The 20,518-nt window shown below is 39.3% G+C and overlaps 1 protein-coding gene across 1 annotated transcript in view; it reads left to right on the forward strand.

Moving 5' to 3' along the window:
- Positions 1-20,518, forward strand: part of myom3 (myomesin 3) — a 57,616-nt gene that overhangs the window by 23,839 nt on the left and 13,259 nt on the right. Inside the window, exons 11-20 of the mRNA XM_023415260.2 lie at positions 1,285-1,426; positions 3,394-3,593; positions 5,611-5,664; positions 7,658-7,785; positions 10,866-11,049; positions 12,227-12,401; positions 12,604-12,725; positions 14,980-15,167; positions 17,900-18,026; positions 20,274-20,455. Of these exons, the coding sequence (XP_023271028.1) occupies positions 1,285-1,426; positions 3,394-3,593; positions 5,611-5,664; positions 7,658-7,785; positions 10,866-11,049; positions 12,227-12,401; positions 12,604-12,725; positions 14,980-15,167; positions 17,900-18,026; positions 20,274-20,455 (1,502 nt within the window). The remainder of the gene's footprint in view (positions 1-1,284; positions 1,427-3,393; positions 3,594-5,610; positions 5,665-7,657; positions 7,786-10,865; positions 11,050-12,226; positions 12,402-12,603; positions 12,726-14,979; positions 15,168-17,899; positions 18,027-20,273; positions 20,456-20,518) is intronic.

The raw sequence follows: 20,518 nt of genomic DNA on the forward strand, positions 1-20,518 counted from the left end.
GAGCTTTCAACTGCATCTTATTGTCTACATCAGCAGGAGTTTGCTAGGTTGTCATGAGAACTGAAGCTTCTCAGGTCACATGGCAACTGAGCAAACTCTATCCTCTGATGAAAACTGTGACATGATTGAAAGCCCAGGGAAAATATACGTTTCCACTTCATTGCTGAGAGTTATGTTAGAAGATTAAGCCTCCTACTAGCTTAGCTTAGCATAAAGACTGAAGACAGAGGGGAACTGCTAGCCTGGCTCTGTCAAAAGGTAACACAATCTGCCTACCAGCTCCTCTAAAGCTTCCAAATTAACATAGTTATTAACAAAGTTATATGTAGTTTGTTTAGTCTAGCAAACATTGCACTGGTAACATCTGATGGGGATCCAAATAAATAAATGGATAAACAAATGTCAGCTGCAACCATTACTACATATTGCAGATGCATTACTTCACCACTACTACAGCTGTTGCTTTAGGAGCAGGTGTTCTTTACTTTATACATCTGCTCATGGACACTATGTCACTCTTGTAAATATCTGTCAGATCATATCAGAAACTATTCAAATGCTAAACATCCCCTCTAAACAACCTGTCAGCTTGCCTTCTAAGTGATGAGCTTAATTCTGAAATGATCCATTTTGTGTGTGAAAAAACCTGACGAATGCTCAGGAGTCACCTTGAGACCCTTGTGTACAGAAGTACTTGTGATTTTGAGGATAGAATCATCATTTGCTGTTCCAAGCAGGATAAATTGTATTTTGACCGAAACCTTTGCTCAAAACACAATTTGCATTCAGCAGATTTTGGCTCTACTTTAATTTCCTGTCAGCAAACTATCCTGATTCATATGGGGAAATTACACCATCAATCATGCTGGTCTGCAGTATCTTGTACATTGTTTTCAGCATGCAAATATAACACAGAATGACTCCCCCTTGACTCATCAAACATTTGAAATGTGTCTGCGGAGCTCTGCAGGCATGAAAAATTAAATATTAGCAGATAAATTTCTGCAGGTAAACCGGTTAATTAATTGACTAATTATTTCAGCTCCAATAGTGTGCAGTGACCTGTTGCTCTTTCTACTTCCTCTTGTCATCACCTTCACTCTCTGGTCCAAATATTGTTATTTAACTATCTGTGATTGCATGAGTTAGATTACTCACTCCCTCATCACACCTCTCCATCATCCTGTCTTGTTTCTACATCTCGCCTCATCAATTTTCCACCTCATTTCTACCTTGGGTTAATGGCTTCTCCTCTCTAATAGACTGTCTCCCATCTGTCCTCAGATGCAGCGGCTGCAGTGGTGGGAGGTCCTGCCTCTCCTCTGTCGGTCCAGGTATCTGACGTCAACAAGGACTACGTCTTCCTTACCTGGCAGCCGCCTAGTGCTGATGGAGCCTCACCTGTGGAGGGTTATTATGTGGAAAGGTGTGGATTAGTCTGGTGAAACGAAATGGCAACTGAGTCTGAAGGTTGATTCTTGACCTTGGAAACAGTACTTGACAAAACGTTCTCACCACAAGGTCCTGATTAGTAGCTGCTCAGAAATTTAGACGTATTTGAAGAACTTCTCCTCCTCACTTTTCTGTCAATTAAGACTAATGATCGATCGATCGAGATTGAGGATAAAAAATATGTCTCTATTTTATCCACTTCTCATGATTTCATATGCTCACTGAGAACACAGTCTTTTAATAATGCAAGACTTTCAACCAACAACAGCATCTGTACCATCTGGAGAATGTCTGACTAGAGTTTGGGTCAGCAGAGAAATTTAAGTTTAAAATGTTTTTTAAAAAAGGCAGAAGAAAAATCTAACACAGAATAATAATATTAGCAACTAATGATTAGTTTCATGATCAAGTAATCTGCAGATCATTTTCATGATTGACTGAGCAATCATTTGATGTATGAAATGTCAGCGTAGAATGAGAAATGCAAACTGTCTGAAATCCCATGCTAAGGCAAAAACTGTTTTATTTTGTCTGATCAGCTGTACAAAAACTCATTAATATTTACTTTGCCATCACTTTAGACAAAGAAAAGCAGCAAATTCTCTCAAATGAGAAGATAAACCAAAGATTGATTCGCATTTTTGTTTAATTAATCTGATTAATTTATTGATTTTTTTTTTTTTTTTTAAATGTAGTGACTTAATTTCAGCCTTATTATAATTCATTTTATCACTTGATTAATTGTATATACTGTATATATAAAATACATTGTCAAGCCATCCAAAAATATACATTTTACTTTGATTCATTCCTCGATTTTTATTATTTATTTTTCATCTGGTCAGTTGGCTGAATAGGATAAGTATTTAATGTGTTTAGATTATTACTATTCCTATTCCCGTTACACTAAGATCACATTGATTAATTGACTTATTTTCCATTGGAATTAGACCAATTTCCTGTATTGCAAGTCAACAATAGACCTACACTAAGACTACAGTGCCGAAGCTCTGTGTGCTGCTGGCGCGGAAATTGGATTGGGGGAGATAACGATGGTGGTTGTGGCGACCAGCAGTGGTGTAACATCCCTCTGGCAGAGTTCAGAGGAGATGGATGGTACACATGGTAATTATCAGCCCTCAACACTATGTTAACAGCAGAGTCAAAGACTCCCACAGGAGAACAGGTGCTGCATTTATCACCAACACCAATCAATCTGGATCATCCTGTGTGTGTGTGTGTGTGTGTGTGTGTGTGTGTGTGTGTGTGTGTGTGTGTGTGTGTGTGTGTGTGTTGTGATAAGTGTGGAAACAGCAGAATAAAGAATGTCTGCATTTCTGTAAGTGTCAACGTTCATTACTGCATAAGTGTGTGCGTTTTCATGTGTGCGTGTTTTTGTTAAATGGTATTCAATTGTGTTTTTATGTGCGTTTTTGTGCTCTTGCATATCCTCTTTATTCAGTGTAGAAGATACAGCTCTACTGAATGTTATTGGTTATTTGGTGAGGAAAGAAAAATGTAGCATACCTCCCAGTTCCCTAGCAACCCCTTATGGTTAGAAAACTGCACTCTTTTCTGTCTTTGTTTACTGCAAGTGGCAACAGTTTGTTATTGATGTTGTATAATCTGAGTTTGTAGTCTATTTTAAAAATCTGTTTGCTAGTGTGTTGGGAGGCCCATTATTTTCACATGATGGTCTCTGGTCACAATAATAGGCCTTGGTGGGGTATTTACTGACTTTGATGTGTTGTTGCGCAGGCTTAAATGTTTAACAATTGGTTTTATAATGTTGCACCCCGCAGACTGCACATAAAGTGGTTCGAACATTATGCATTTGGTTTACCTCTTCAGATGTCTTTCTTTTCTTTCTTTCTTTCTTATTGCATAAATGTTGCATCTGCAGGATTGATTTATCTCCCTTTTTCTTTCACTCTCTCTCAGATATGACCTAGGTCAGGGCGAGTGGGTGCGCTGCAATGTGCATATTCAGAAAATGTGCTACTACCCAGTGTTTGGGCTGAAGGAAGGCATTCTGTACCAGTTCAGAGTTCGTGCTGTTAACAAGGCTGGAGCCGGACGCCCGTCCAAGGCCACAGAGCCCGTCCTCACTGCAGACCCCCTGGAACACAGCAGGACCATGGGTAACACATTACACACACTGACAGTCGAATTTTCATATAAAAGCACAGCTAGAGAAACACAAAAGCGGTTCAGTTCAGTTCGTTTGTGTGAAACCAAAACAGACCAACTACTGGATTTTGTGATAGAAGATATGTGAGAAAGCTACACCACTGTTAAATCTATATACTGATCATGAACTCTCAAGAAATCTATACATTTATGTAGTATCACCTGGTAACCAAGGTAACATGATCAATCAGAACGTGGGAAGCAGAATTAAGCAGAGTTAAACATATGTTCAATTCTGTGTATTTCTATCAGTTCCTCATTTAAAACCAGACTGAAAGGCCTCTTTTCCCTCTCGATTCCACCTGTGATATTTGAAATCCACTTGCAGTCTATATTGCTCATAATGAATAGATTCTGCGTGTCCATGTATCGCTAATAATCCAGGATGACATTCACCCACACTGTCCAGTCTGTGTCACCTGTCAGTCCGTACAAAATGATATTTACAGCTCTTGGTTCGTTTGTGAAAAGCAAGTGTTAAAGGGGAACTCCACTGAGTAGTACTGCACACATGTAGCCTTCGTGAAAAGAGTCGTACAAAGCCTTTTGCGGCTCCACAGGAAGTTGCAATAAGTGACATCCTTGAAGCAGCATTGGTTGGAGCTGAAGACCAGTTTGAAGTTTGCAATCGAAAGTAACACTGTGTGGGTATGGAGTTTGAAAGAAGTGAGTTTGCCAGACCTCTGTTGCCCTCTCCTCAGCTCTGCTTAAGGCTAGCAGCTTGAGGCCTTTTTGATCCTTTTTTTTTTTTAACTCCCATTGTGAGTCCAACAATGTTAGAGCAATGCTAAAATGTTGGAGACCTCTTTTAACATGACCTGTGCCAGAACTAAAAGGTATACCACTGATTTATTTACATGTCATATTCAGATTCAACCTAGACATTGAAACTATAGTGAACGGTGTCGATAATATGTAAAGTTGCTGGTATGATGTCAATTTGACTAACAACAGATCTTTTCTCTGGCTATTTTTGCTTTGGAAGCATGCACATCAGTGCGTCCGCAGTGTGACGCCTTGTGTCTAATCTAACTCTAATCCATTAACATGGCCGCCAAAATGAAAACACAGCCGCCACGCACTCGCCACACAGTCAGTGTGTTCCCAGCCTTAAGAGAGATGGATACATCGCGATTCCTCAGCCTTGCTGCTAATGAGCCCCAGTGGCAAATCATGGTATTGCAACAAAAAAAAATCCCCTGCAGGCCATTTTTTTAAAATCATTTTCAAACTCATCAAGCCATTCAGTGACCCCTTGCTCAGAGGCATCTGCACTTGTTCAGTCAGATATTCTTTAATTTGCCACTCATCTCCTTCTGCAAACAGGAACAACAATTTATTAGCAACTAATTTCTTCTGTTAATTCACCTCGTCAGCCTCAGTGTTGATGTTCCACTTGCGAGGAAATCAGCTCTACCAGAGAAAACAGATGTATAGATGTGTAGCTGTAAATCTCAGGGTTTTGCTGTTGTCACTGCGACAGCTTCTTAATTGTATCCTGGAGTGGACCGCTTGGTTACTTAGAATATTACTTTTAAGGCGACGGGTTTTGTTAAATACTTTAATCAGTGGAGGGATGAGAACGATCCACTGAGATGTAATGTAGATAACTTAGAGAGAGTGTGTGTGTGTGTGTGTGTGTGTGTGTGTGTGTGTGTGTGTGTGTGTGTGTGTGTGTGTGTCTGTCTGTGTAAAGGGGAGGACAGATGGGCTCTGGTCAGATGTTGTGGATCATTAAACACAGATGAAGGACAGACATAAGACTGACTTGCCTCCGGCCTGCTCTCCACCCTTCCATGTCGCTCTCTCTCACCTCTTTGTGTGTCCCTGGCTTGTGTCTGTCTTACCAGTGGCTGCTCCTCTAACATTAACACTAATAGTGTTATCATGGGTTCTCATATAACTTCATTACCCTGGTATCTCTTCCTTCTTTTATCCCTCACCTCCCCCTCTCTCCTCCTTTCTCAGTGATTAAAATGGATAGAGGGAGGACCATCACCATTACAAAAGATGAACTGGAAGGTGAGAATGCTGTATTTTTATTCCAGTGTATAATTTTGTCATAAAAACGTGCCATTTGAACATCATCGTCACCCCTGATGTCAAACAGCATCCGTGTTTTACTGGCACACAGGGTGCCGCCTCCTCGCCTGTAGGTTGCCTCAGGCTCTTGGCTTAATGCATCTTCATATTATATTTAACTATGAGCTGCAGTAATTGTATTGCTGAGGCGATGAGCATTTGTTCCATTTACAGAAGTGAAAAGAACGGACAGTCCCTGGTGGTGTCCTGGTAAATGCACATAATGTGCCCGAGGTAGTGTGAATGGATGTGAAGAGGCTTGATAACCTTGGCGATGTATCTCACAGACAGAGCGATAAAGGAACAGGGATCTGTGTTTGAAAAGGAAACCAGAAAAGAAATGTAGCACGTTCATTTGTTTAGGTTTAGGATGAAAGAGAAAGCATACATACATTACTACTATACCAGAGGTTACATATAAGTAAAGTGACAGATGCGTGTTTTTGTTGTTTTGTCTCTGTATTTCAAAGACACGTGATTTGAAATTAATCAGCATCTATGTGGTTAAAGTTAAAGGGATCAGCTGTAATCGGAGGTGTTTAGATGAGCATCAGAGGAATAATGAAGGAATTACAGCCCAGTTTATAGACAGTGTCACATTTAAAGGAACCAACATTTATACAACAAATTAAAATAAACTTAAACAATGTCGTTATTACTTATTGGCTGTGTTAGTTATATTTGATGCATTACAGGAATAGTTCATCATCTTGTGGAATATGCTTATTCACCTTATTACTGACAGACACTCTCATGTCTGTCTGTTAATATGGAGCCAGAGCCAGACGGATGATTAGCCTAGCTTAGCACAAATACCCTGGAAACACATGGAAACTGCTACCCTGGCTCTGTCCAAAAAAAAAAAAAAATCTCTACCAGCACCTCTAAAGCTCACCAATGAACATGTTATGTCTTCTTTATGTATTCCATACAAAACCAGAAATGTGAAAATGACAAGTTATGCTTTAGTGGCAGGTTCCTTGCTGTAACTATCTATTTTGTGCCAAGCAAAGCTAATGGCTTCCTGGCTGCAGCAGCGTACTTAACGCACAGATATGATAGTGGTATCAATCCTCTCATCTAACTCTCAGCAAGAGAGCAAATAAATGTATTTCACAAAATAAAAATATAAATCACAACTTTAGGTGATCGAATACAATCATCCAGTAGGCTTTTTTTTTGTGTCAGCACACAGGAAAACATAACAACATCATGTTCCAGCGTCCTGTCCTCACTTGCCTGTCATGCCTGAAGGTCTAGCACTGAAACGTCACAAATGAATGGATCATTGCGAGTTACACAGTGTGCGGACTGAGATTTTGTTTGCTTCTTTAGATCCATTCATCCTTCTCCTACGCGCCTGTCTCATGAAAAAGATGTGCAAACTATTCTTCTGTTCTGGCCTTGAATAACTCTCAGGTTACTTGATTCTTCACAACAATGAAAAATGCTTCTCTACTTACAGACTACACTCACACAAACACGCAGGCGTGCAGGTTTTACCAGATCAGCTCTGGAGTTCTTGTCTGATCCACGCTGCAGCTCTGCTAAACTCTTCAGGGAATACAGACAGAGAGAAAAACCTGCAGAGAGAAAGAGGGGCACAAAAATACTAGACTTCAGACTGAATCTGAACACTTCCATTGTCCTGGACTGAATTGGAGTGTCACTGAATGTGTGGTGCCTTTTCACCATATATAATATGTATTAGGAATGGAAGTTAAATTAGGGCAGTAAGGTAACTCTCTCCCACTCAAATCCAGCAGACATAGCATGAAAATTCCCGATGCCAAGATTTTAAGACAAAGAGAAGCAAAAGCAATATCTCAGCCAAGACTTTTTGGTCTCTGCGTTCATTCTCACTGACCTTGTTCTAATTTCTGTCTTCATGGTCCTCCTCCTCCTCCTCTCCCTCCTCTTCTTTTCTCTGAAGGTCAGGTCAAAACTCCGTTCCCTCCCACAAATGTCCATGCCTGCGAGGTGAGCGACACCTACGTGGTGCTGAGCTGGACTGAGCCTGAACCCAGAGGCAGGGAGCCGCTCACCTTCTACGTGGAGCGGGTCAGTCTTTCCTCCCACACATCTACACACACATACACAAATGTTCATATTGCAATAACTCTGAGTACCTTTGTTGACTAGAGTTATCCCAAAGCCCATCAACTCAACCCTAACCCGTTTTATCCTAAAGGACCGTTCCCAAGGTTTTAGGACGTAAGCTACAAATCACATTACTGCTGACTATTTTCCAACATACTGCAAGGAGTGCAGCGCAAGGGGAAATTAACTTGCAGAGACTTGAAACTGGCTTGGAACAGGTAATCCATCACATGTAGTCCAAATTTACATTAATGTTGAATGCTAATGGTGTTTTGAAAGCACCTTCTTTCCTGCTGCGTTCACGGAAACTCAGACATCTGAACTCAGCATATGATGAAATAAGCAAACATTTCAGGAGGACTTTGGTGATTTGTTGTCTCAGATCCTGGTGCTTTCTTGTATAAATCTGATTAAGTTATTATCTTAAAACATTTCCCTAGAAGATTCAGTCTCTATTTGCACAAATCGTGCAGCGACATGTCTGTGAAGGTTCATCTCAGTCATCTAGGTTGTATAATGTCTGGAGAGACCTGAATCCAAATCACTGGGCTGGATATTTTAAGTATTTTTGGGCATTGGAGTCTTTTTTTCATTTTTCATTTCACATTTACGTGAGCATCTAGGTAGCTATAGATATTGTACAAGTCCTAACCAAAAGGCCACTATCATGACCCTGGCTTGGAGTTTTGACATTAAACTCTTGTGTCTTCAGTTGCTTCTTCGGTTTGTTTTCAGGACTGAAAAAGCCTGAACAGCAAAATGTCTTAAATGAAACCTCCAGTGCTTTAAATTCAAGTCTCTCCAGACATCAGACCACCTGGATCACTGAGATAAACCTCCACAGCCATTTCTTAAAACACTCCCTCCTCACAAATGCATTACATCACCAAGATAACTGTGACCAAAAATAGAACAGACTAATTGATTATCCCTCTCATGCAAGTTTTAGCTCTGTGCACGTTGATTTGCAGACCATATTGAAATAATGAACAGAGAACAATGGCAGCCTTGAAAGTGGGAAATTAGTCAAAGAATTTATGGTGGCTTTGGAAAATGGGCAGCAGCAATGCATGATTTTTAGTTAACAGGCTAAAACATGCAACTCTCACTTGTATTTTCTCCAAATCCAAGCCCCTAAGAATAATCTATAATCAATATTTTGGCAGAACTACTTCTAAGTGAAAGGGGTTGCTCTTGGTGATAAACCAAATTGTCACACTTGAGTTTGCAGTTCCCTTTAGCTCTGTTAAGCATTTTAACATCTTTGCTTTTACGAGCAGCAGCTTTACTGTTCCAGTTCATTCTCTCTGAGCTCTCATAGTGTGGTTTTGTAGGTGCAGTGGGCGTCTGTTTTACAGCAACAAAAAAAAAAAAAAAACTCCAAAAATCTGCTCTACACCATCACACACATACCTACAAAGAGATATGAAAAAGTATTTACTATATTATATACAATAAGATAACGATAAAGCCCTCTCTCACACACAAACACACACAGACACAGACATAAATATATTCAAACACAAGCTGCCACTCTAATTAGTAAAACATACACTTCCACTTAACACAAGGATCAATGTACTTGCATCGTCAGTTCCTCCACTCGCTTGTTGGGTTTGTTCGGTCCGATGCTGGAACATGAGCCAAATTAACAGCAGGCTCATGACCATGGTACTAATTAAAGAGACAGGAGGAAAAACACACATACACACACGCACACATACACACACACACACACACTTATACCACTGTGTTGTCAGTTTAACTGTGAATTTGTGAACTCATTAAAGGCACACAGACCTTGATGTTCCTCTTTCATGCCATGCACTTAGGCGTTAGGGGCTAGATTTTATGGCTTGAATACTTATAAGATTTTTCTGTTTTTTTTTTTAGCTTTCTAACTGAAGATTTAATTCTACCTGGATCTGAGATTTGAAGGTTTTGTGGTTTAAAATTTGTAAAAACTACAGTATGTTCTGGCTTGTAGCAGTATTTCAATTATGCATTCAAAGTAATGTCTGTAAAGGAAAATACAGCTAAAATATAAAAAGGGTGTGGTTGTTTTTTCTCCCTCAGGACTAGATACAAAGTTCAGAATGATGCTGAAATAACAAAAGTTTTCTTCCAACATACTAAAGTGAGGGGACTGCCCTATTCTTTACAACAATAAAGGGCCTCCGCTCTCCAATATCAACCCAGACACACAACAGCTTCTAGCTCCAATAATCAGAAAACTGCCACAGGAAATAGATTTTTATTGGACTTTTATAACTTACCGAGGTAATAAAACTGTCAAATCTGTCAAAGGCATCTGAAATTACTAAAGTCTGCTGCTTCACTTCCGCTTATATAATGAAGGGAACATTCAAATATCCCTTTCGCCCTTGAGCGAGCACTTTATAATCACTGATCTCTTTGACATGCCCCGCTCTATTGTTAGGTTTTCCTCCTCAAACAGGGAGCTCCAGCAGGAAATAATGGTAATACATAGTGGGGGAAAAATAAATTCAGAATATAAAATAGAGAAGATTAGTTTTACTGTATATGTATATCATTGGCTGAAAGTAACTAATTGACAAAGATGAAGAAAAGGTGTAAAGATGAGTCACTGGTTGTCCACAATTTACCTGCGTCTCCATTTTTTGACTATATCCTGGCATATCTGTCTTCTGTCTCTCTCTCTGCTCGTGTTTCTGTCTCTCTGAGTCTGGGGATCTATTGATATTTCTGCCTTCGAGTCTCTCTACCTATCTCCCCAAACTGCCAATCTTTATTCCTCTATGTCTGCCCTTGTCAGGACGTTAAGTGGTTTGCTCCAAAACTTGACAATCGCCAGTTAAGTACAGAGTAAGGGATGGTACAAAATTAGAATGAATTATGGGACTTTTTAAAGCGTATTTGGAAGTCTTGGCAGTCCCTCACTCTTGCGCAGATTGAATCCTCTAGCATATTTGAAGGATACTGAGTAATGAACATGTCCTTGAGGTTGATAGTGCTTTTGAAATAATATTTGTGTTTTTCCAATCCTGTGCTTGGATCAGTCCCTGGCAGGGAAGAGCAGCTGGGAGCTGGCCAGTCTGGACATGGTGGTGAACTCTCCGAGGTTCCCGGTGTTTGACCTGGTCAAGGGCAAGCAGTACTGCTTCAGAGTGCGCTCCATCAACAAGTACGGTGTCAGTGACCCCTCCGAGCCGAGCGAGCCAATCTCCTTGGGAAAGCCACAAGGTGAGACCGACTGTGCTATGTCATGTGCCCCTGCCCATTTATTACTTGGCCTATTGTAAAGGTCAGTTTGATTTTGAAGAGCTACATCTTAGTTCAGCATTTCCCTCCGGCACTGTGCCTACTGTATAGTTGTTTGTTGATCAGCTGTCTCTCAGAAGGATTATAATTTGGACACTTAGACCTCAAATTGTTTCTAAGTGATATGAATATCCCTGTAGTATGTTTTATTTTTCAGAGCTCGTCAGTTAGGACTGCAACTAACTGCAATTTTGATTTACAAAACAATCTGCTGAATATATTTTTAGGCTAATCAATGATGGTTTGGTCTCTATGATCAGACCCAAGATGACATCTCTACAGTGATTGTTTTGTCACATAACCCTGACCCCAAAACAAAGAAGAGCAGCAAACCATCAAAAATGAGATGCTCATACTTTATAAACAACAGAAACAATTAATCGATTATCAAAATATATGCCAATTAATTTTCTGTAAACTGACTTTCTAATTATTTTAACTCTCCTGTCAGTTATTTAAGGCTTTTTTATAAGGACCTTTAACCCTGTTTACTCTTGTAAACAGGCAGACAGTTACGTTTACATTCAGTCTTTCTCACCAAAACACATCGTGTAACCTTGAGGTCTAACAAACATGTCGAATACAAACTTCTTCATAAAACATTTTCAGCTCTGACTTCTGTAATCCTTAGCACATTACTGTGACGGCTGAACATAGAGACCGGACTCAAAAGCAGAACTCAACACTCAGCGGGTAAAGAAACTAAATACACAGGGGCAAGGGAGACAATGACACACAGGTGCAACACATTAGGGCTGGGTCAAGTGATCACAGGAGGGAAGCACAGGAGGGTAGGAAGTGCAGGGACCTGGAATGAGACAGGAGGTGAGTCTCAAAATAAAACGGGAAAACACGATGAGACATGAGGGAAGAAGACAAAAGGGACTTGACTGACAAGATGTGACAATTACTATCAGCTGCCCATCAGTGTAATAACGTGAAACCATGGGTAGGAATGTGTATTACGTGACACATGCACATGCATATGTATCCTCGTGTGCGTCCAACAGTTGAATGAATTCTATATGATGGTCAATTTTCATTTGAGGATTTCAGCTTTCATAGTTTTAGCTGATGGTTTTCGTGTGATTCCCACCAGCTGTGCCAGCTCCTGCTCACTCTGTGCTGGCCATCAGAGACAGAGACACCTCAGTGCTGCTGCAGTGGCAGGAGCCCAAAGAAAAAGATGATATTCTGGGATACTACCTGTACTACAGTGAAGCTGGCAAACAAGACTGGAAGACTGTTAACAACAAGCCTATTACCAAAACCAGGTAAGTGTGACAGATTCATTTGTGTTCTAATGTGTTTATTATCGTGTTTCTGGTTGGCTGCAGGAAGAATCGTTAGTACTTTGCTCAGTCTCTATAGTCTGAATAACAGGTAAAAAGTGGTTGCAATAGATTATCATTCTGCATGGAAAAGTTTTTCAGATATGAACTTTCACTCTGCCTAAACTTCGTCTCTCCTCCTCAGGTTTATTGTGCACGGTCTCAAGACTAGAAAAGAATATGTGTTTCGGGTGAAGTCTGTGAGCCGAGCAGGAAACAGCAGCTATTCAGAGGAGTCAGTCCCCATCCTCGTCAAATCCGCCATTTGTAAGTGCAGCTGCCAGCTAATACAGAGAGTAGTGGACATTAAATTTAATTTTCTTTCAGGACACAACCCAAGTATCTGAAACTATTTAATCATTTGATGCTCTTTCACACTGAGCAACACACGGCTGCTCTTGCAGAGGTAAAATTTTAAAAGAGTAATTAATTTTAAACAGTATTTCAATGGTGAGTTTTTTGTTAGCGGTTTTGTAAAAATTATTTATTCTTTGAACCTGAGCTGAAGATATTTAACCATTTTGCACCGAATACCTTCAAATTCTGAACTATCAGTGTTAACTGAATTGTAAAGTAAACTTCTCAAGCAGACATATTCATGTTTATAGTTTTCTTTAGCCTCAGGAGCCCTCTCTCAGAAAGCATGCGTGCTCTCCAAAGTGAAGAAGGTCTAAGCATTTACCTGGCACCTTACGGAAACTCGTCATTGTGTGTCCTTCATGTTTCCAGCTTTACAAGAAACAAAAAATCATTTCTTGGGGAAAACAAAGTTTTACTGAAGTCGGACAAAGAAGAAAAGTGTGTGTGGGCAAGACAAGCTTCTAATGCAGTATCACAACACTTCATAGTGCTGCTGGTATCATATTCAAACTGAGACTGTGTTTCTTTCACATGTCAGTCTCCATATGTTTTCTCATCACTCAGGCAATGAGTGCACATTCAACCTTCTTACTTCCTGTGTTGTGTTTTCCTATAATGCTCTCTCTCTGCAGCGTGCACTACCGTACAGTGATGACTCTTCTCGGTTGCCACTCACTGCCAGAATATTCTCATATCTATTCTGTCGCTCTGCCATTAGCTGGCAAGTCCAGTTCTTTGTGAGGAATATATTTTTATCAAACAGAATGTGAGCTGAATGATTCTTTTGTTTACAGAATGCTTAATATATGTAAAGAGTTATGAATTAGCAATTTTAGACTTAAGTTGTAAAGAGGGTTATTAGCACCTAAAATCAAACAACAATCTAGTCTAGTGACGGGTCATTCATGGTTGAAGCTTTTAATCACAGTTTCTTCTCCTCCTGTCTTTTATTTAATATTTCTGCAGATCCAACTGTAGACAATTACCATATCTGTCCAGTAGAGAGAGTCCCAGGTGCCTCAGCTTCATCTGACTGCAAATTTCCTTTTAGTTGGTTAAACAGTGCAGATGTTTACAAAGCTCTGCTTACGTTAAAAGCATACAAAACACTGGTACAGATAATCTTGACATTTATCTTCTTCATCAAAGTGCCCCACTGATCTGTCCACATTTAGCTCATATCTTTAACCTAACCTTCTGAACAAGGTTTGATTCCAGTTTTGTGGAAAATTGCCTTATTAGTATACCCTTGCACAAAGGTGGAGATATCTCAACTTACTACCTACTACCCTTCTACACAAACTACATTCTGTAGGTCTAGAATGAAGCCACCCATATGTGCTTTCACTCCTACCTTATAGATCAGGCTATTGTCGTTTACGATACTCAGTGAAGCCCAGTTACCAGTTGCTGTTAACATTACATATAAATAACATAATTGTTCCTAATTAATACGTCAATGTTCATTTTTTTGTTGATGATATGATTTTATATGCCCCAGACTTCACCCCAGCTCAGGCCCTGACTCGGCTTCAATCTGCCTTTGATGCCTTCCAGCTATCACTCCGGCGCCACCACTGATCACCCCGCCATTAATACTAATTCAAATGGCATTCATATAACTCTTGCTGCGTCATGCAGATGCTGCATTTGGCTTTGCAGTAGGCTATCTTCATATTCAACTATTGATTCAAGAATTAAAAATCAAACTAGGCTCCTTGTATAAAATAAAAGGACTTCAGTCTTTTTCCAACTGTAAAACTATTGTGAAGTCAACCTTTGTGGCCTCAGCACTGTTTAAATTGGAAAGAACAGCAAACTGCCCTCAAATTAGAGCCTTACACTTCCCTTTTTAGATTTTAAAATCTTATTATCTGATGTTTTTTATGGTTCTTGTTACTGTACTGTTACTTTTTTCCTTGTTTCATGTTGTGTGTAGTTGTGTTGCCTCTGTTTTGTGTTCTTGTGATCATCTCTTGTTCTCAGGTCTCGCTTGGAAATAGACCTTAATCTAAATGAGACTGCTTGATTAAATAAAAATTAAATTAAAAAAAATTCTCAGTCTATTTAGCAAGAATGTGTGCCTGCTGAGATTCTCTCCTCTCTCACGTATGATTTATGTTGTTTCTTTTTTTTTTTTTATTCCCTCTGGTTCTTCCAGGTGTTCCCTCTGCTCCCTCTGCCATCGCCCTGCTGCTGTGCACCGGATCAGAGATGGTGCTGGGCTGGAGGGCCCCCACCTATAATGGGGGAGATCCTGTACGTGGCTACTACTTGGACCAGGTGGAAAAGGGCATGAAAACGTGGAGAGAGGTCAACATCAAGCCTGCAAAAGAGCGGCAGTTTAGGGTCAGTAAAGATCTAACATTATACAGTTATGGTGCAGCGTGATTTTTCTTTCCCATTCTGACAGCGTTGCTCTGAGGTTGGTTGAACGGTCAGTCCATCTCTTTGGTCCAGACTAATATCTCAACAGTTACTGGGTGGACTGCCACGAAACTGTTGACAGATATTCATGTTTCTCACAGATATAATGATTTTGATGAGCCACCAGTTTTTCTTCTACTGCCGCCAGCAGCTTCACATTTTTTGGCTTTCAGTGAAGTATCTTGACAACTACCGGATCGATTGGCACAAAAATTGGTACAGACATTCATGTTTTTATATATATATATATGTATATGTATATATATATGTCACATGAAAAGTATCCACAAAATAACATGTCTTCTTTATTCACTGTCATAGTATGAGAAGAAAACTTCTGATGAAAACTTAGTGAAAAGAATTAATATAAATTCCTGCAGACATTTCTAGACATCACTACCAAAAAGGACTTACTTTTAATATAATTATACTAATAGAAGTAATTTTTACATTTAGCAGCTGCCTTTAAAATAGTGGCAACAGCTACAGCTCCCACATTGGCTGTGTCACTAGGCAACACGCCGTGTCCATGGAGACCTGGGGGGAAAGTTAAATCTTTAACCTGTTTCAGGTAGATTACAGGTGCTCCGTAATTAGACATTGTGCAAATGTGTTATATGTGAGTGGTTGTTTTTAGCTCCTGGGAAAAACAAAGACAAAGCCAATTAGAAAGAAAATGACAATGCCACTGTAAAGCCAAAATACCAATACGACACTGTACATGTAACACTGGTAATTACCAGCAAAAGTCCTTCATTTAAAGTCCCACTCAAGAAAAGTACATATCACCAAAGTGTACTTAAAATATAAAAAAAGGTACTTGTTCCACAGAAAAAGGCCCCTTTGAGATAAACTAAATATTATTATATATATTTATGCTATTATTTATATACAGATTTATATTCACTTTTTGGACTTTTTATCTAATTTTTGCTTTTTTATGAAATATTTTCACATCTTTAGCCTAAACCAATTATTTTACTCATACATCTGAAACATGATCAATAACCCCAACTACATGTTGACTATTTGTTGCCAAAAATGCTGGAAACCATGGGTTAAATCTCTAACACTGTACTGTTTTATATATCATATTAGTATAGAGAGTGCAGTGTTTCCCTGTGACATGTAGTGAAGCTGTAGCTCAAAACAATCCTTAAGTACAGTACTTATATATATTCAGTATTTAGTTAGTTACGTTCCTATAAATAGAGCATGAGGATTATTGGGATTAAAGTTGATGAACCATAGGTAATGCAACAGTCAAACTTGCTCATGTTTCTGTGAGCATGACACTGAACAGAAAGGTGGACCCTGCACTCTGAGCAAAGGCTGACAAAAGAAGATGAAAAATATATGTCAGACTGATCAAATGCAGCCTTTTCGCCATCTAGTGGATGAAAGCTGTACTTCATTCGGCTTATTTTGGCAGGCAGCCTGTGCATTTGAGTGGACTGTATATTGATCTGATAAGAAGGTTGTCGTTCTACCTAAATGTGGTTAGAAAAGGATCTATAGATAATGAAATGGGTGGTAGGTGTGGGGAAATTGGTTTTTAGATAGCATTTGCTATTGCTCTGATATAAACTCCCTCTGGTTGTGTCAATTAGTTGCCAGGAGTGAGCTGAGACCAGCGGCAGAAGTCCACAACTGTCCACAGAGGCGATAAGGGCCTTAGAGTCTAAGTGGCTGTGAATAGGAAGATCATTGAACAGATCAATGAGGCTGAATCCCGTCTCTTCCCAAAGCAAAAGTGTCCCAGGGACTCAGCAAAATGCTGTGGCAGCAGCAGAGCTAATACCTTATAAAATACTGCTTGAGTCAGGAGGAGTGTAAAGTACAAGCAGGGAACTTTTGCTCCTGTATGATGTGACAACTGATCCGTGTTTTCCTTAAAGTCAGCCAGAATACCAGTATGAACTGAGTTATTTTGATTTATGCAAATCAGTTACATTTTTATTTTCATGTAAGCCAGATACAGAATGCTTCATATACTGTATGTTATTAAAAATATTACAAAATGTACAAAAAACAAACAAAGAAAACCAATTCAAGTCAGTCCTTTGTTATCTACAACAAAAATAATACATCACTGAAATATGTTGTGTATTAGACTGGAGATATCCAAATCAATACAAATGAAATAGCCCATCTTCCCTTTTCTTTCAGGCTTTTGAATAAGCAAACTGGAATACATCAAAGTTGAACAACCTTTCCAATTTTTAATCATCTGTGCACCAGAATATTTCTCATTTTTGTTAAGCCATTTAATGGATAATTGACATTCTGATATCGTCACATTGTACTATGTGGAGTTCAAAAGAAAAAGGCAACTCACTTTCTGCTTCATCCAAATCACACACCTTACAAAATCTGTTTTGCTCCTGAATACTTTTGAATTCAACATCAGTAGCCAGAGAAAGAAAAACCTGTTCAACCGTGCAACTAAAGTTCTTTGTTAGATGTGGAAAATGCTTCAGGGCAAAAACTTTTCTATAATATGGATATGTGTCTTTAATTTAGGTATTGACAAGGTGTTTTCAAAATCCTATTATTATTATTATTATTATTATTATTATTATTATTATTATTATTATTATTATTATTATGCACCTGTTTGTCTTCAGCTCTTTATCCCTGGTCCGTTTCCACAGGTTTGCAACCTGTCCAGTGGGCACTTCTACCAGTTTCGTGTGTTTGCTGCCAATGTGGCCGGCGTCGGGAAGCCGTCTGAGGCCAGCGAAGCTTTCCTGTGTGAGAAGTGGACGATGCCAGAGCCAGGTAAGGGAGAAAATGTCAGTCCACTTTTAAATCAGTTCATTCAGGAGGGATGATTTCTTGGACAATCCAAACACATTACTGAGAAAAAATGTCTCTGCACATCTGAATGCGTGAAAGATGCATCAGAGGGCAGCTCAACTTAAATAAAAGAAACTGCATACTGTCTTGCTTACTGCTGGTATATTTATTTGTATCAAACGATACAGGAATTAATCATTTTCAAACTTTCCAATTATTTCTATCTATTCTACCATCCAGGACCCATTACCATTCACTAGAATTTTATTTAATTTAAAATGACACCATTAAAGGTGCATATGGTCATTTCACAAGTAAATAGACAGGTCGATATGAAGTACCATAATAAAAACTGGCTATTTGCTTATTGTGCCATTAAAATGCAGAGGAAAGGCAGAGGTCAGCAGTCAAGTGCATAATGCGGTGGCTGAAATAATAGCGAGAATAATAGCCTTGAGTTAGGGGTAGTTAGTGGAATTCATTATATGTTATATGTGTATGCCTTGTCCTCTAATACTATTCAAGTGTCCTAGAACAAGGCATTGAATCCACTATCAGGTAAAGAGTCAATATGTGTGAAAGTGGTCTGAACGGTGTCAAAGAAAAACTGACTTTCACTTCAGGAATCAGAAGAGCAGACAGTATATTATTACAAGGGTGTAGGCTTGGTTTGGGTTTCAGGAATATGAATAATTTAACCCGTATTTTTAATAACATTTACACTTCTACCAATATAGAACTAAATAAGTCACAATGAAATTTGTTATTGTGTTTTCCATATAAATGATAGTGTATGTTCACCTCAGCTGTATTGTTAATAACAATACTTAAAATCACGTTTATGAATTTAGTAAGTAGTTTCCTTTATAGAAATAACAGGTAATGTTTTTTTGCATCTTTGTACTGTACAAATACACTACATGACTCAATCGAGCTCCGATGAACAAGTAAGTATCAACCCTAATATAGACACAATCATTTCACAGTAAAAATAAATAATTAGCATATTCAGGATCTGAAAGGAGTAATCAATTAAAAAAGCAATTAAATTATTGAGCAGGTAGGTCTACAGTATAAAAAAGAGACTTGATATTATTTTGAGTGGATTCTCATTTCTCAAAATCTTTGATAAAAGGAAGTGATGTTGATTATTTATCTTGACAGTGTCAGTTATGTGATATTAATTCTTACCAGCCCCTTCAAGATGAACCATCTGTGAAGGATCTGCCATAACTTTATTCACACTGAGCATGTCCTATCATAAACTTCAACTCCTTCATGTCTGTTGACTGATGTCAATCCTAACACCACCCTATAGGCGCACTTCCGCCCACGTTATTGGACTGGTGTGGAGCAGTACACCATGATAAAGTGTGCGATACTTAGCTCTGAAAAGTGTATCAAAGTGGGTATTACAAGTACGCAGCATGTGTCGGTTAAATGTGCTGTGTGTATTTCTGATGAGGGGCGCACTTGCCAGCTACCTGGTGCCATGTGAACATGTGTGGGTATTTGGACAAACCGCAAAACCTCCACCAACGGGTAACGGCAGCCTGTAAGTAGCCTGAGAGTCAGAATTTCGGGCGAAAAGTACACGATATGCACTGACTGGACAGTAAGAGGACAATATTTAAAAATGAGCCTGAAACAATATAAGTTTGGGGGATATCAATAAGATTTTGAAAAGTGATTGCATCATTATTACAAACACACAAGCACACGCACACATACACACACAGGAGTCACACAAAGTCATTCCAGTATGTGGCGGCTCAGTAGACAGCCTGGCAGTCCTGGCCGCGCTCATATCGGCCTCTCGTGACATTAATATTGAAAATGGAGAGAGGCTCTCTCACACATGCCACTTTTAAAGCGCAGCTCATTAATCTTGGCAAATGGGCTTTCCTCTATGTCGTTAATAATTTAAAAGTGACTGAAAATCATTTAGCAAATTAACTACTATATGCCACCATGAAGTCAGTGGGGGTAGATTAAGGAATGTCACTGTACTCCTTTTGACTTTACTGCTATTTCTGGTTTGTTTTGCTACGACTTCCCACTGTGACAAAAAATAAAAGTCCTGTTTGGTTGGTTTGGATATGGTGACTGAGGACACTGTTTTTATTTAATATAAATACTGAAAAACACACACTGTTCCACTGCAGTTCCCCCGGCACAAAAACATTGACATTGATAGGTAGGTCAATGACCTTTCCTCTTCTATCTCAGGTTGTACCTATGACCTGGAGTTCAGGGAGGTGAGAAACAACTCCCTGGTGTTGCTGTGGGCGGCTCCGTTGTATGAAGGACAAAGCCCTGTCACTGGCTATTTGCTGGAAATCAGTCAGGGTGACCAATCAGACGACTGGACGGCTTTAAATGCCGAGCCCATCTCTGACACACATTACAAGGTGAGTGGAGCTGTAAAAATGTTTACAAGGCTTCAGTATAATATAACAGAAAGATAACGTTTT

This window comes from Seriola lalandi, unplaced genomic scaffold (assembly GCF_002814215.2).
Source record: "Seriola lalandi dorsalis isolate HSWRI2012SDOR001 ecotype SW California unplaced genomic scaffold, Sedor1 jcf7180002054546, whole genome shotgun sequence".
In the NCBI taxonomy this organism is placed as follows: Eukaryota; Metazoa; Chordata; class Actinopteri; order Carangiformes; family Carangidae; genus Seriola; species Seriola lalandi.